General features: G+C 33.5%; 1 protein-coding gene across 2 annotated transcripts in view; it reads right to left on the bottom strand.

Annotated features, from left to right (window-relative positions):
* Positions 1 to 14,996, bottom strand: part of ccdc141 (coiled-coil domain containing 141) — a 40,466-nt gene that overhangs the window by 4,827 nt on the left and 20,643 nt on the right. Inside the window, exons 14-25 of one of the 2 annotated variants that reach the window (XM_015359047.2) lie at positions 14,659 to 14,784; positions 14,156 to 14,344; positions 13,668 to 13,829; positions 13,431 to 13,580; positions 8,947 to 9,087; positions 8,499 to 8,696; positions 6,620 to 6,803; positions 5,650 to 5,762; positions 5,204 to 5,320; positions 4,500 to 5,039; positions 3,340 to 4,283; positions 2,398 to 2,570 (exon numbers count right to left, since the gene is read on the bottom strand). In XM_015359047.2, the coding sequence (XP_015214533.2) occupies positions 2,398 to 2,570; positions 3,340 to 4,283; positions 4,500 to 5,039; positions 5,204 to 5,320; positions 5,650 to 5,762; positions 6,620 to 6,803; positions 8,499 to 8,696; positions 8,947 to 9,087; positions 13,431 to 13,580; positions 13,668 to 13,829; positions 14,156 to 14,344; positions 14,659 to 14,784 (3,037 nt within the window). The remainder of the gene's footprint in view (positions 1 to 2,397; positions 2,571 to 3,339; positions 4,284 to 4,499; positions 5,040 to 5,203; positions 5,321 to 5,649; positions 5,763 to 6,619; positions 6,804 to 8,498; positions 8,697 to 8,946; positions 9,088 to 13,430; positions 13,581 to 13,667; positions 13,830 to 14,155; positions 14,345 to 14,658; positions 14,785 to 14,996) is intronic. The other variant, XM_015359048.2, reaches the window with a different exon arrangement.

The following is a 14,996-nucleotide window of genomic DNA, read 5'->3' as shown; positions in this document are numbered from 1 at the left end:
CACAACACAAAGCCTTACTTTCAAATACAACTTTATTTCTTCCCACCCTCCTGATTATAGAATTATGCGATTGTGATACACAGCTTCAGTATTTCCCCTTTCTGTCATGCAATCTAAAGAATAGCTTAAAGCCAGATTCATCATTGTGCTATTGTTCACCACTGGACTGTTTTCTAGTCTTAAACCTGAGCCAATAACATATTTCTCACTTCGGCAAAAAAGTAGATGTTCATGATTGCTTCTTTAGAAGTACTCCAGTTCCCCAGATGGAGGAATGTAGTTCAATTAAACGTGTCCGTCACTTTCCTTTTAAACTACTGAAAGTAAAGGAAACAACCTTGCAAAGAGGAATCTAAGGATACATCTCTGCTGCACAGGGAATATACAACAGTTAATCAAATTACACATTAGCATAAAGAAATCAAACTGTGGACACTGCATCAACCAAATATACATATCACTCCAAAGCTATAATACAGGAGCAGACAACACATACTGTACAATCGGTGATAAGTGTTCAAGAAATGGAACTGTTTAGCAATTTACTTCATTTTAATTGACTGAATAATGTTATTACATGAAAATGTATCCAACTGAAAAAAACAGACAACAGAAGTGCACAAGCATATTATTTTAGTGAAAAGCTTTTGTTACCTCAATTAAGTAAAAAAAAGTAAGGTTTATATGAACTGAAACCATTAATAAAATATATAAGTGACAGTGAAACAGCATTTCATGCATCTCTTTTGGCTATTAACAGCATAAGTTTTCTCTACAAACATGCTGTGTTAAATAAGTGTGCTATCTGAAATCTTTAATCTAGGTTTATGTAGGTCATCACATTCACTCTCAGTGTAAGCCATCAGTGATTGAAAGCTATTTTGGTCGAATAGCTGCTGGAGGCTTTCGTGGTTCAGAGTACCATGACATTTAAGCACTAAATATACAAATGTGTTACAAATAAATAGTAGATTGACCAAAAACAGGTGCTAAGCAATAGGTAGACTACTTGAAAACCTGTCCATGAAAGCTATTTAACCCTTAAAGAAAATGGCATATCAATACAATCCTGTTGATTATAATACTAAATATAATTCTATGTGGTAAATTTAGATATCAATCCATGCTGGAAAAATTCCATTTTCATTGAACCAATTCATTATAATAAAGCTGAAATTAAACAATTTACCTAATAAGTTTACTATATTGCACACAAGGAAACAAACTCCTCTATATAAAGTATTCTTAATAATTTAAAACATACAAGTAAGATTTCTTTATCTGTCACCTCTACTATCTTCATTCTGAAATTAAAAGGATGTCAGATACACATTTTAAAAATGTGTTAATATAAACATTTACCATGCATGTCCTGAGATTTAAGTACAATTTGGTATAGTGCTTAGGCAACATATTTTTTTTTTCATTTCAATGCCAGTATCAGAATAAAAAATGGCAAGCTAGACAAGGTTAGTAAAAAAATCAAAATTACAAATATCACTTTCATAATATCTTCACTAAAAGATTTTTCCTCCCTATTAGAAAAATTACAGTAAAAGCTAATGTATTTCATTCTGGTTGCTTTGCTGATTTCATAATTCTGTCCAATTGCAAGCTATAACATTCACCAAGACAAATTGGTTGGAAATGGAGTGTTGATGCACAGTAACTGGGAGTTACAGCATTTACAAAAGCATAACTGTGCCCTCTCATCCTGTCAACATTCATTGGTTTCCTTTGCAAAATAAGGCTTCAAAATCTGACTCAGTTTTATATAAATCTCAGAACGTTCTCTTCCTGTAACTGTTGAGGATTCTCAACATAATTTGAAATTGGTTTTTCTCTTGTACCCCAATCATGCAGTTTTACTGGCATCACTGTTACTGTACATTCTATAAGCAATATTTTTTCAGATGAGCTGACACGTTTGACATAAAGTATTATAGTCTTGGGATTCTTAAAAAATGTTTTGTTGCACATTACATGTTGTTTTCCAGTCTAAGCTGCGTAATTAAAGAGCTAAGCATTCATAGTCATTTCTTTCTACAAAGGCACAGGAGATAAACAGTATAAAGTTAGTAATACTGTGAAAAGTGTAAAGGTAAACTTAACACATTATTGGTTATATTTCAACATTGCACAGTAATATCATAAAAATTAAATTATAACACACTTCTACAAATTTAATGTAACAGTTACTGGGTGCATAGTGCAACTGTATTTAAAGGAAAGATCCATATCCAGGATTAGAAACAGCACACATTCAGTGGTGAAGTGAGCTCATAGACATGAACTATGTTAACATTAAATACAATAACCACAGAACAACACAAAGAGTGGCAAAACATGTGAACCAGTCCAGTCTAACAGTGTGTGTGAAATACATTTGCCAGTTACCTTTAACTTGCAGGATTGCACTAGAAGAAAGAGTACTGCTAGAGTTTGTGGCCCGAACAACATAGAGGCCAGCATCGTTATCAGTGACCTTCTGAATGAACAAACTGTGTTTGCCTTCTTTTTGTGAAAGTTCTGTGTGTTCATCATTGGTCAGTTTCTGTCCATTCCTGTACCTAAAGCAAAAAGTGAATTTTCAAGTCACACAAATTAATGAATCAAATAACAAATAAATGAAAATCCTATTAAAAAGGTCAACAGCATTCTTAGACATACTCAGCAGAAATAAAATAATATAAGAACAAGTTGTAATTGCTAATTATTTCAGTCAATGTAAGAATAATAACAAAAACAGGCTCGTAATCAAATTAGGAATCAATGTTAAAAAAACATTGTGTTAGTTCATCGTGTTAAACAAAAAAGAAAATAAAATGTAGCACATACTGAAAAAATTGGAACAAATCAAATTTAAAGGACTGAAGGTTTGGCCATAAGGTTATTTTTTTCATAAACATTTTCATGCATCTTATCCTTTGTTTTTTTAAAATTTTATTTTCACTGTGTGTATCTTTTATTGTTTTATCTTTTCATCTTTTGCATTTCAAAAAAATAATCTGAATTAATAAATGAATAAACTACTCAAGGTCTAATATAATCAGTAAAATCAATACAATACACCACGTATCTTAAAGAACGCTGCAACTTTTCTGCATGATTCTGCTATTTTCCATTTTAAATCTAAGCTGAATTCAACAATATATCATCTTTGATTATAGAGGGGAAACATTCATTTGCTTCCAAAGGAACCTGTTCCATTAACTTATTAATGGTGTCATTTATTCATGCTATCTAAACTTTCTTAACTTGGAAAGCAAAACTTTAAGAGATTAACTCACTGCTTAAACGTTTATGGTGATTTACTCTGTTTTATTGTAGGCTACCCACCAGGTTAAAGTAGGCTCTGGAAATCCAGTTACTTCTACTTCCAAGGTCACAGGAGAGCCTTCCATTACTGTAGCATTAGACAACAGTTTGGAGAAGTTAGGGCCCTGGCCAGCTAAGCTGCTCATGGCTCTGTTCCCCGATGTAAGCCTGATCTCTTCTCGAATGGATGTCGGCTTGCATAGACCTGGGTCGTGATCTGATTTATGGTTCAGGAGATCCGTTGTAACTGGGGAAGGTGAAGCATGCATTCTACTAGAGTTTCCCATGCATGGCTTGGCATCATGCAAACATTCTTGCATCTCTGTAAAACTCTCATGCACAGCATAAAGGGTTTCTTGACATTCACTTACTGTCCCACTGACCAAGTCATGGGCAGGTTTGTTTTTCAATATGCTAGAAAGTGTGCTGGAGACAATGCTGGGAGCAGACACTGTCAAGGGGCTTCGAACAAAAGAAGAGGACTCAGACCTAAATTTAGGATTCAGCCCCACAGTGGGAGAAGGGTAGCTTTCAGATTGACCAGAAGACCATTCTTGCCGGTGGTTTATAGCGTCACCAGGAGCAGCAGGTGCTAAGTAATCAGAACTATTACTCAATGTGTTATTGCCAAGTTGTGAGTGTGCATGTGGTTGCTGGCTGCACAGACTGACATGCAAGCTGTGAGAACTGAGGCAAAAGCCATCATCAAGATCTGTTTCAGAGTGGATGATGTTGGATTCAGGTGTCTCAGAGAGAGGGGGTAAGGAAATATCATCAGGTGATGTGCACTCATATTCATCGATGGACAGGGACTCCTCTGTGAGGGTTTCATTCTGTACGTCTCCCTCTTCAAGCATGCTCCCCTCAGCAGTGAGAGGAAACAAATCAGTTGCATCCTGGCAAAAAAAATCATCTTCCTTTGAATGTGATAGCTCACTTTGCAGTACATTTTCCATTTTCCTGACCTATAAGTAAATAAAATACAGAATGTACATGAAATGTCTAGATATATACTATAGAATGTACATAATGCTTTATCAAAATGTAAGCTTTTTTTCTAAATAGCATTGCTTGAACACTCAACCCTGTTAATGCAGACCTACTTGGACCTTAATATATATATATATTCAGTTTATGAAATGACTATACTCGTCTCATAATTAAGAGAAAAAAGCACAAACCTGCATATCTATATATGATGTTGGAAAACAGACAAAAGCCTGATGTTTGTGATCTTCACTTCTGTGATCAAGGTCCTTATTTTCCTTTGTCTGAAATTTACTTTGCATGAGTGCAAAGTCTGAAGAGTCATGAGCAGCAGGGCAAACTGGCGATGGGGTGGTCTGAACTCTATTTCCGGTCTGATGCAGAACATTTATCTTTCTCTCCCTTTCAACAGGAGAGCTTGAGAGATTAAATGTTTGCACACAGGAGTAGGTTGTGTGCAGTCGCTCCTTCCTTTTCAGTGTACAAAGAGCATTTACAGGTGTGGATTTGTCTGACACCTCAGTCATGCTCCTTTCAGAAAAAAACTCTTGAGTAAAAGGTTTGTCATCAGCTCTGATGTTATTGGACAGTTCTTGACTCATTCTGTTGCTTACTTCAGTTTGTATATTTGAATTGTGAACTGACATGGCATCTTCAAATCTAAAATCATGTTCATTTTCAGTATCATCCTTTTCAAAAAGAGCAGGCCTGTTGTGGCATTTGTTTAGTTTCACCTGTATAAAGCATAGAACATGAATGGCATGATTGTTTTAGAGCAAAAGAATCAGAAAACAATTATCCTAATTAAAATGTTAATATTATTTGCATAATCAAAATAAGATAATGAGAAACTAAAAGGAGTGATTTAAAAAGAGCCCATACTTGTGTTTCATCTTACCATTTCGGTAGAATCTGTAAAACTGGATTCTGCTTTTCCTGTTGTGGAGAGAGATTTGTTTGTTGTTTCTTGATTATTAGCATCATTTGTGTCAGATTGCTGTCTTAAAATCTCAACCTGAAAAGAAGTTTCCATACAGGAAAGATAAGTTTTCTTAAAATAATTACTTTTGCTATATGCTTCATTTTTATTTATTTAAATAAATAAATTATGTAAGATTTATAAAACTTATTCTATACTGTATGTTGATTAGTATATATAAACAAAACCAGTCTTGTCCATATTCAGTTTTGTCAAACCGATTTTGATAACACGTGGCTCTCCTTTAATTATTATAATATATAATCATAATACAAAATATATTTAATTAATTTGGCTAGTTGGTTCACTATTAAATATCTATGAGTTCACATATGATGCATTTGATACTGTTTTGGATTTAGTACCTGAAGTTTGGCTTCAAGATCCCTTAAACTGTTACATAATTCTTTTATAGATTCCAAAATTTCATTGTGCTTAGTGACAGTTTTCTCAATAAACTTTTTTCCTTCTTCTGGACCTGTGTATTAAAAATCACAATTAAAATACTTGCATGGCAATTTTTCATACACATGAAAAATATTATATGTATTGTTTTAGTAATACAACTGGGGAAAAGGAGAACAACCAAATACCTAAATGTCATACTGTTTACTAAATATTGTTTAAGAGATAAGATTATTAGCCATATACAATTTCTTGCATTAGGAATTTGTCTTTTCGCATATCCCAGCTTGCTCTCCATGAGACACACAGACGGGGGGAGAGAATCTTGGGGTCAGAGCGCAGGGTCACCCATTTATACGGCGCCCCTGGAGCAGCTGGGGTTTAGGGGCTTGCTCAGGGGCCCAACGGAGTAGGATTCCTCTGCCAGCCGTGGGATTTGAACTGGCACCTTCAACAGGCACAGATCCTTTAGGCACAGTGCCACCCCTCCACCCCAACTTCGCCCTTGTTTAAGCAGTGAAGTCTGGCATCGAATTCCATATTATTCCCATGTTGCCATGGGTTTTCTTCAGGTACTCTATTTTTCTCACAGTTATAAAAGATTGAGGGATCTTTTGATGAATCGTATTGTAGTGATAGGTTAATTAGCTATGCTAAGGTTTCCACTTGAAGAAGGGCAGGAGTAGGGCCACTTACTCATTAATCTGGACAGTCTGAAGGAGCTCAGCTACAATGCTGACACTAATATAATTAATTATACATTATTTAAATACATAAAAATCACAGTTTACATTGGATTAGCATGGTGAACATGTAAAAAAAAATTAAGAAAAGCTTTTATATAAACATTCACATGCTGAATCTCTACTAAGGCCTATTGTACTGTACTGTACTGTAAGGGCAATAAGTTGATATTTGGTTATTTCTCACCATGTAATCTTACAGCCAGCTCAGTGATTTGATTAATTCTTTCCTCTTGCTGAGGCACAGTAGGCCAGACAAATTTTTCAAATTGCTTGTAGAGGATCCCCACTGCTTCTTTGGTCTTGCACTCAGAAGAATATTTCCCAACACGCACAATGGTGGCGCTTGCTTCATCACACCAAAACTGATACTAAAATAAGCACAGAAAAAAGCTAATATAATGGAGAAAAGGGTACATTTGTAGTTTTTTAGTTCTGTATTTTTTTCTAAATGTCTCAATGCCCATATATCTAAGAGAGGTTATTGCTGAATAATAATAATATTGTCCCTTAGCCTGATTTACTGAGTAGCTTCTAATTTTGTTGAAGCTCATCATCATCAAGCAATTTCCTCTCTAACGCATATGGATACTTGAGAAGTCCACATCACTCACAGATAGTGGTGATATTAATAATGAACTCTTAAAGGGGGAAACATTCTGTAATTTCCATCTTGATACATTGATACTTTATGAATTAAAAACTGAAACTATTTTTATTTAAAAAGTTGATTAAAATGATTATATTAAAAAAATTGATTACATGTCACATATATTTTAAAGTGGACTATCCTTAATACATGCACTGTATGTTAACTATACACTGTATGCTTGCATCAATTTTAAACCCATTTATATGAACATCTTAATGTTTGAATTAATTGAAGTAACTGAAGGGGGCTAACTGAAGTAGATTTCTAACATAAGGGATCAATTCACCCCTTGATGGCTTGACTGGAAAATAAGGCTACCTTTAATGTTTCAGTGAATTCATTTTTAAACAATCTGTTTAGCCAAATGTATGTCCAAATGAAGGTTTTGTGAGCTGAAACACTATAAAATCATCTAAAAAACTTATTTTGGACCAGAGAGTGTACATGCTCTTAACTTATTAAGAGCTTATTTGTCAGTCATTTGTTCTTCTTTCTGGAAGCTGTGAAACGAAATTGATATAACTAAAAATAAAGTTTTACATTAAAACAATTATAGCTTTTATAAAGATTAAAAGATTAAAAAAAACAACTATTGTACATGTTCATTAACGCATTGGTTAACATATGGGGTCAGACCACACCTCGGCAACTCTGAAAACATATAAGGTGAAATATTATCACTGAATTACGTCTTTTTAATAAATGTTGCATTTCTATACTGAAGTAACCATATGAAAAAAAAACCTGTGTGGCCATTTGAAGAATAAATTCCAGGCATGCTTGTTAGACACAAAGGAATGAAAGAACAATGGTAGTCTCTAAAAATAAATGCTGCAGCTTTGTAAAAGGGATTTAGCAGGAACAGAAGTTCCCCGTCAATCAGTAGAGTTAGGAAAGAGAGGCTGGAACACTGGAAGGATCAATCAAGAGGTTCTAGAATGTCCCAGGCAAAAGACAGCTGTATGCATAGAGGAACTTCGATGAAGTTAAGGACCCCTTTCCTAAAGGCCACAGGAATTAGAGTCAAGTAGTTAAGACTGAGAAATAGAAAAAAATCTTGAGGATTTATACTACATATGCCTTTTTTGACAGTAATCAGAATGGATTGAATGAAATCAATTATTCAAGTCAGTTAGTCATTCCAGTAATGTGGTCTATTGTCTTCTGAGATGTGTATTTTACTTTGATAAAATTAGAATTGGCAATATGAGAAAAATAGTGTTACTGCTCAGAGAAACCCTATGTTTAATATACAAGGAACAAATATGCATGTAGAATATACAGCATAAGACATACTTCATAGAATTTAACAAACTGGAGCTACTGTTGAATATTTTGAACATCTTATATATAGTATTTACACATGACATGAAAGAAAAAGACTTTGATACTGTTTGCTTAACATACTACATACCTCTTCCATAGCTTGTTGTAGTCGCACAGACATATCAAGGTTCTGCTTGTATTCATCCACTGTCTTGTCAAAATCATTCACCTGTTTCTGAAGTTCATTTATTGCTTCCTCAATTTCTCTAGGACCACTTCCACTGAGATGTTTTTCTATACTAGTAGAAACCTTTGATGAAAAGTTTTGTACTTTCTTTTTCAGTGTCTAAATTAACAAAAACAAAAAAAAATGTATAATTTGAAAAAGATCTGTAAATATAAATATACATTAATACAAAATATATATTCTCCTTTGCATTGTTCCTGGTGAGTTTCTGACATTAACAGCAATAGAGATAAAGAGCAAATCAACAGAGTAAATAACAGTAATTGAGAACACAATCTAATTTACTAAGACAAAAATATTATTCTGCTTCTGCAACAAATTCAGCATTACTGATGATATCTTGCTTTACCTGTATTTTCTCTAAATATATTTCAATCTGTTGGATTTGGTTTTGGACTGCTTTTAAGTTTCTTGATTTGTCGTTTTTCTTCATGTAATTAAATTTCAAGTTATTGAATTTCTTCTTCAGGTCCTTAAATGACTCTTTCATCTAAAATGAAAAAGACATTATCTGAGAAGGATGAAACATGAGATAGATACTGTGTTTCGCTATACACTTGTTATATTGTAAAAAAGGATAAGCACAAGTTTTTTTAAATATTTCATTATTACTGCCATTTAATAAGATAATAAAACTTAATTTATGATGTTTTGACAAGAAATACAGTAGGATACGTTACAATCGTTAAACTTCAACAATTAAGATAAGTGTTAGGAACTTGTCAGGGGACTACAAAAGTAAAAATAACTAAAGTTATTTACTGTGACTACAACAGCAAGTATTAAAAAATCACTTAACAGTTTTCATAATAAAATGAAATTAAGCCAATTTCAAAGAATTTGTACCCTGATGCTAGTAGTAAAATCAAGCAAAATAAAAATCCTAAAATGATGCTTCCTTTATAAACCTGGTTACTGTTACACAAATTCATAAGAACTTATTTTGGTACACTTAACAGCTTAATACTGCATATGATTTATAAAGAAGGGTCTTTTCTGTATGGCAGGAGGACTTTTGCAATGGTATCATGTTTCTAAGTGTATAACTCATGTGTCATGAAGACAGCTGCTCCCAGTCTCCCATTTTCCATTTTTGGATTCTCATTACCAGTGCAATACTTTTTCATCTGCTCTTCTCTGTGAAGGAAAACTCAGGCAAGTTTCTTTTCCAGTAGAGAGTGTATTACTAGGCTAGAGTAATACTAGAGTGTATAACTATAACTAGAAGAAAGGCAATATATGAATTATTATTGTTGATATCCCAGAGGATAAGTGTGATTCTACTGCATTGTTTTTTTTTTCTTTTTGAATGTACAATTAGAAAAGATGCTCTGAATAACTCAATCTGACCTGTCATTAAACAGGAAGGGGTTCTGAGATCATGAAATTTTCCTACAGTTATAAATATGGAAATCCAGCTAATGGAATGCATAGGGGAACTGGAGTCATAGCCATGTAAGACCACTTGAGGTCGCCAAAGGGACAACCACAAAGACTTTGCTTGTAAGAAACTGACATGTTACAGATATTTTATTAAGTTAATTGTAAGGAATGTGAGATGTGAGATATGCACCTGGGATTTCTATGTATATAGCGACATTGTCTTACAGTTGTTTTCCTTACAGTGTGCTTGGTAGATGGTGAGTTGTAAGTGCTTATTTTTATTTTTATTATTTTTTTTATTATTGCTTATTATTCTGTGCCATGCATTTTAGATTTGAACCTTACATTTGCAACTGTATTAAGTGGGGTCGATGAAAGTTTTTTAAGCCATATTACCACATGCAGGGATCTTCCACACAAGCAGAAAATTATTATGTATTTAAATGTTACTTTAAAACCTTTTATAGAAATTCACCCAAAGGCCCAAATAAAGTAGCACTCCTGGATCTGTTCATTGCTGGTCCTGGAGGTCTGACGTCTGCAGATTTTGCATGTTTCTGTGAAGTAGCAACTGAAGAGCTGGGAGAAGCTGTTAAGCTGTGTCCAGCGGAGCTAGTAACTCGCTGATCTAGCTCATTTAAGAATTGGAATTACAATATGTAGACAAACTGGATTGGACAGATGTGTGGTACACCATACTCAAAGCAGATTCTGCATTATTTTTACAGCTTCATTAATGGTAGCAATGTTTCCCTAAAGCACTAGGAAATGAAGAAAGAATGTGGTAGTATCACATTTCTGTTAATTATACCTTCAAATGTCTACTGTCCACTCCAAAGCCTTTTAGAAAAAGATTTATTTAATGAGTTAAAGCAGTGCCTTATGTATTCAGAGCTATGGAATGTGTAACTCCTTCCAGATGGAATAATACTAATGGCTGATACAGCAAATTGCTTTCCAAATTTCCCTTTTTATGTGCTAGAGATAATACTCTACAAGCTCTTTCAAATTAAAATTGTAGCGCACACTGACAACCAGCAACAACTGGCTAATCTCTGGAGAAGCTTAAATGTCAATGTGTTTACTTATGCATAATCATGAAGGTGCTACAGGATTCATTAGCATGTCATCAGGGACAAATGGCAGAATGCACACAAGCCTCTCTAGTAGCCAATGGAGGTAATCTTAATAAGCCTCATATGTCAAGATTAGAACATCAAAATGTGGTTTACAGTAAGCCACATAAAGAAGTGGCAGGTACATTGAAGAGAGGGAAGTGCTGGGAAAGTAGAGGATACAACACAATACATTACAACATTTAGCATTTGTTGTAAGAGTGGTTTATGATAATGTATTACACTAAAGATTACAATTAGTAATCAAGCTACCAGGTGAATAAAAAGAAAAACACTCAGTAGAAACACTAAGTGACAATGCAGAAGAATCATGCAGTTGTTTCAATGATTATATTTTATTGTAAAAAGAAAAAGTTATATTTATGTATATGTATACTCAAAATACAAATAATATAAATGTATATTTATATTAACGTCCATGTAATTCATCTGTGGGTTACATTTGTACTTCTTAATGAGTATTGAGTGAACTGTTTCTGACAAGCTAACCTTCATCAAGCAATGTCAGATAAAGGAATAGTACTATATACAGGATCCTACTTAAAATGTATTATAAATGTAATGTTTATATTTACAATTTTTAAGTTTTTTGATATTCGTTTAACTTTGATCATTAATATTAATTGGAAAATTAAATTAGCAGGTTTAAGAAAACATAAATGCAATGAAAGTGAGTAAATAAAAATAATGACAAGAATATCTACAGTATATCCCAATTTTCTCAGCCATGGAAATATGATTCAGTGGCCTACTTTTAGCAGTACAAATGCCTTTGCATAGCAATAACAAGATCGTCCCAATAAATACTGTATATGCCTTTATTTATTATTTATTTCTTTTTTCTGTAAAAAACACTTTTGAAAATAAGATTAGTTGGACATGAGAGCTTTGTATGAGCAAAATAAGAAGTATTAGCAAACCTGATAAGAAGAAATAAGGCAACTGGCAACTGTCCCTAATACTATGTATGTCTATTGATTTAAATCTTGTGACAATGTGATCTTAAGTGCACCAGAGGGATACAGAGGCACAGGTTTATGAGGGTACAATATCTTTTTTTTCTTTGAAGTAGATAAGTCAGTTTATGACTTCTAGCTGTAGCACAGGTAATTAACATTGACTGATGTGAATATGGCTCAAAGGGACAAGAAAAAAATGACCACACTTGAGTCTACTTTTATTTCGCATGCCTGTCTCAGGAAGACACAAACACAATCTCCCTTCTTTCTGGGAAAGACAAATGGCAGAGAAGGCTGGACACTGGCAAGATAAATTAGAGACTGTAAACTAAATTACAAATGGCCATCTATCTTATATAAATATAATATAATATATAAAGAACAAGAACAATTTAACTGTTCAAAAACAAACTATCCCTTTTAAGGCTACCATTCTTTGTCTGTTAATGAATGTCAGTTAAGTGTTCTGATAGGAAAGGCATTTAAAAACATGAATGCGATTGCATGCCAAAAATAGATGATCTGTTGTGGCAGCTACACAAAATAGTATCATACTAAATTAAAATAACTCTACTTGTTACTTTCTAAATTGTCTAAAGACAATGTTACTATGTACATAAATGTATTTCATATAAAACTCTTGCAAGCTTAATCTTCCTAATTATAATTATTTGTATAATCATAATTATAAATACTCTTGTTACATTCTTAATATAGTTACTCAATTAATATATTTTGCTGCATAAATATTGTTTTATCCTTTTCATTATTTATTCCAGTATACTAGCTATATTCATTATCAGTTACAAATATCCATGAAATTACCTTACTAATTACTAATATCCACAATTTCAATTTCATGAAGAATATGCTTATGATAGCAATCTGTTAATATGCCTTAGTTTGTGGTTGTTAATTTAGAAGGTTTGAGTCTGAAAACATGGTTTGTGTCAGACAATATGTAGTTTTCCGTTTTTAAAAATAATGTAGGTAATAGCATGAAAATAAGTGCAACGAAATACTCAACATCATACCAAGCCTACATCTTAAAATAGCCAGTGCATTGAATGAAAGTAAGACTCCTAAATTTCTGTATTTTGGAGAAAAAAATCAAGCACAACTTACTGTAAGTACAGAATGGGTAACAAATTGTTGCTTAAAAGCTTTAACAATTTGTGAATTTATATTTATTGGCAGAGTGAAGCATCTTCAAGCAATTTTACAAAAGACTTCATGTATAAACAAATATATAAAAATATTTCTCAATGAAAAAATGAAAAGTAATAAAAACAACACGTGCAAATTTACAAGACAGTTTAAAAAATGTATTGAATTATCACTGTAGGCCAACATACCTCACTTATCTCCTCCTTGAATGCACAGTAATGCACATTACTCAGAAGGTTTTCTTTGCACTTGTCAGCTTCTAAACTCCAGTTCACACTACCACACTCCAGCTTCTTCAGCTTTTCTTGTAACTGGTGCACTGAAAAGCCTAGAGTTGCCTGTTTAAAGACAAGAGAGAAAAAAAAGAAAAAAATCAATGTAATGTCGTAGGAGACTGTTACAGAGGGCATAAACACAGTCCTTACCGATTGTTCCACAGTATTGGAAATATCCACCCCCAAGGCAATAGCCAGTTTATAGACATGTCGAATGTGGTTCTGCCTCTCTTGGTGCTGACTGAGCTGGATCTTGGCTTGGCTGATGTCGTGGAATGCAGTCACCGGTTCTGATGTCAAGAGGTTGCCCAACTTTAAAAATGTCAAGAAATGTATTGTTATAATACTGATTAGGTCTGTTTTGTGGTCAGTTTTTTTATACACAATCCAGCGATAGAAAAAAATATTTTGAAAAGCATATCTGGTTGTTTGGTTTTTTTGTTGTTAGTTTTAGTTTTAACAATATGAACTGTAAAGCTTCAATTTTAGGACTGTTTCCATCACAAAACTACATGTAATATTTTTTCTGATTTCCAGGCTCTGTGTGATTCTTCAGCACATCATGTTGCTCTAGATACTTAAAAAAATAAAAAATACAGTTATTTAAACCAGCCAAACTATATGCATGAGCTGTTTACCTCATCAAATAGCTGATGAAATTTAACAGCCATGTTAAGAACTGCTTCATATTCCCTGGTTTTATCTTTCACTCTCTGATGCAACTGAAGAAGTTCTGTGACTTTTTCATTTTTCTCCTTTATTGGAATTCCTTTTAATGCTAATAACTCTGAAATCTTCACCATGTATTCCACCTCTGCATTCAGTTGCTAAGGAAATAAAAAGGAAGAAGAACATGAGGCTTGTACTACTGTATTAAATTAAAATAACAGGTGTACTCATGGAATCCTGGACTTTGAACCTTCCAGTATTTTAAGTGCTGAAGTGACTCTTAATTATTTAACTATCATGAGTGCAGCAGAACATTTTGATAATTAATGATTAGCGCAAAGGTTGGCAATGCAATAGGATCCAGGGCCAAGGCTGACTGCCTCAGAGTTATAGGAAACAATGCCTTCACATGATTTCTTTGTCAGTAAACTGTATTCCCTATAAATCAACAGAAACTGCAAGCATTTCTTACCAGAAATTGTGGTTTTGCAAGGTTGAAATTCTCCTGTAGCTTCATAATAGCCTGAAGATCACTTCCCAGATCAACTTTGGATGCTGGAGCTAGTACATCTTCCACAGTTTTAAGATCATGGACTGTCTTAATGGAAAAAAAACATTTTCACAATCATGAAATATATGTTGAAGTAAAAATATTTGTCAGTGAGTAGTTTCTTTGGCCTTGAGTCATATCAAAAATGTCAATGCAAATGATTAAAAATGGCAGACAAGCATATTTTGAGTGTGAAAGAAGCAACATGTTAGGAATTCGGGGACATATGTGTAGACTAATAAATATTTCACTCTTTTATG

This window comes from Lepisosteus oculatus, chromosome 12 (assembly GCF_040954835.1).
Source record: "Lepisosteus oculatus isolate fLepOcu1 chromosome 12, fLepOcu1.hap2, whole genome shotgun sequence".
Lineage (NCBI taxonomy): Eukaryota > Metazoa > Chordata > Actinopteri > Semionotiformes > Lepisosteidae > Lepisosteus > Lepisosteus oculatus.
This window is presented reverse-complemented; position numbering and strand designations above follow the sequence as displayed.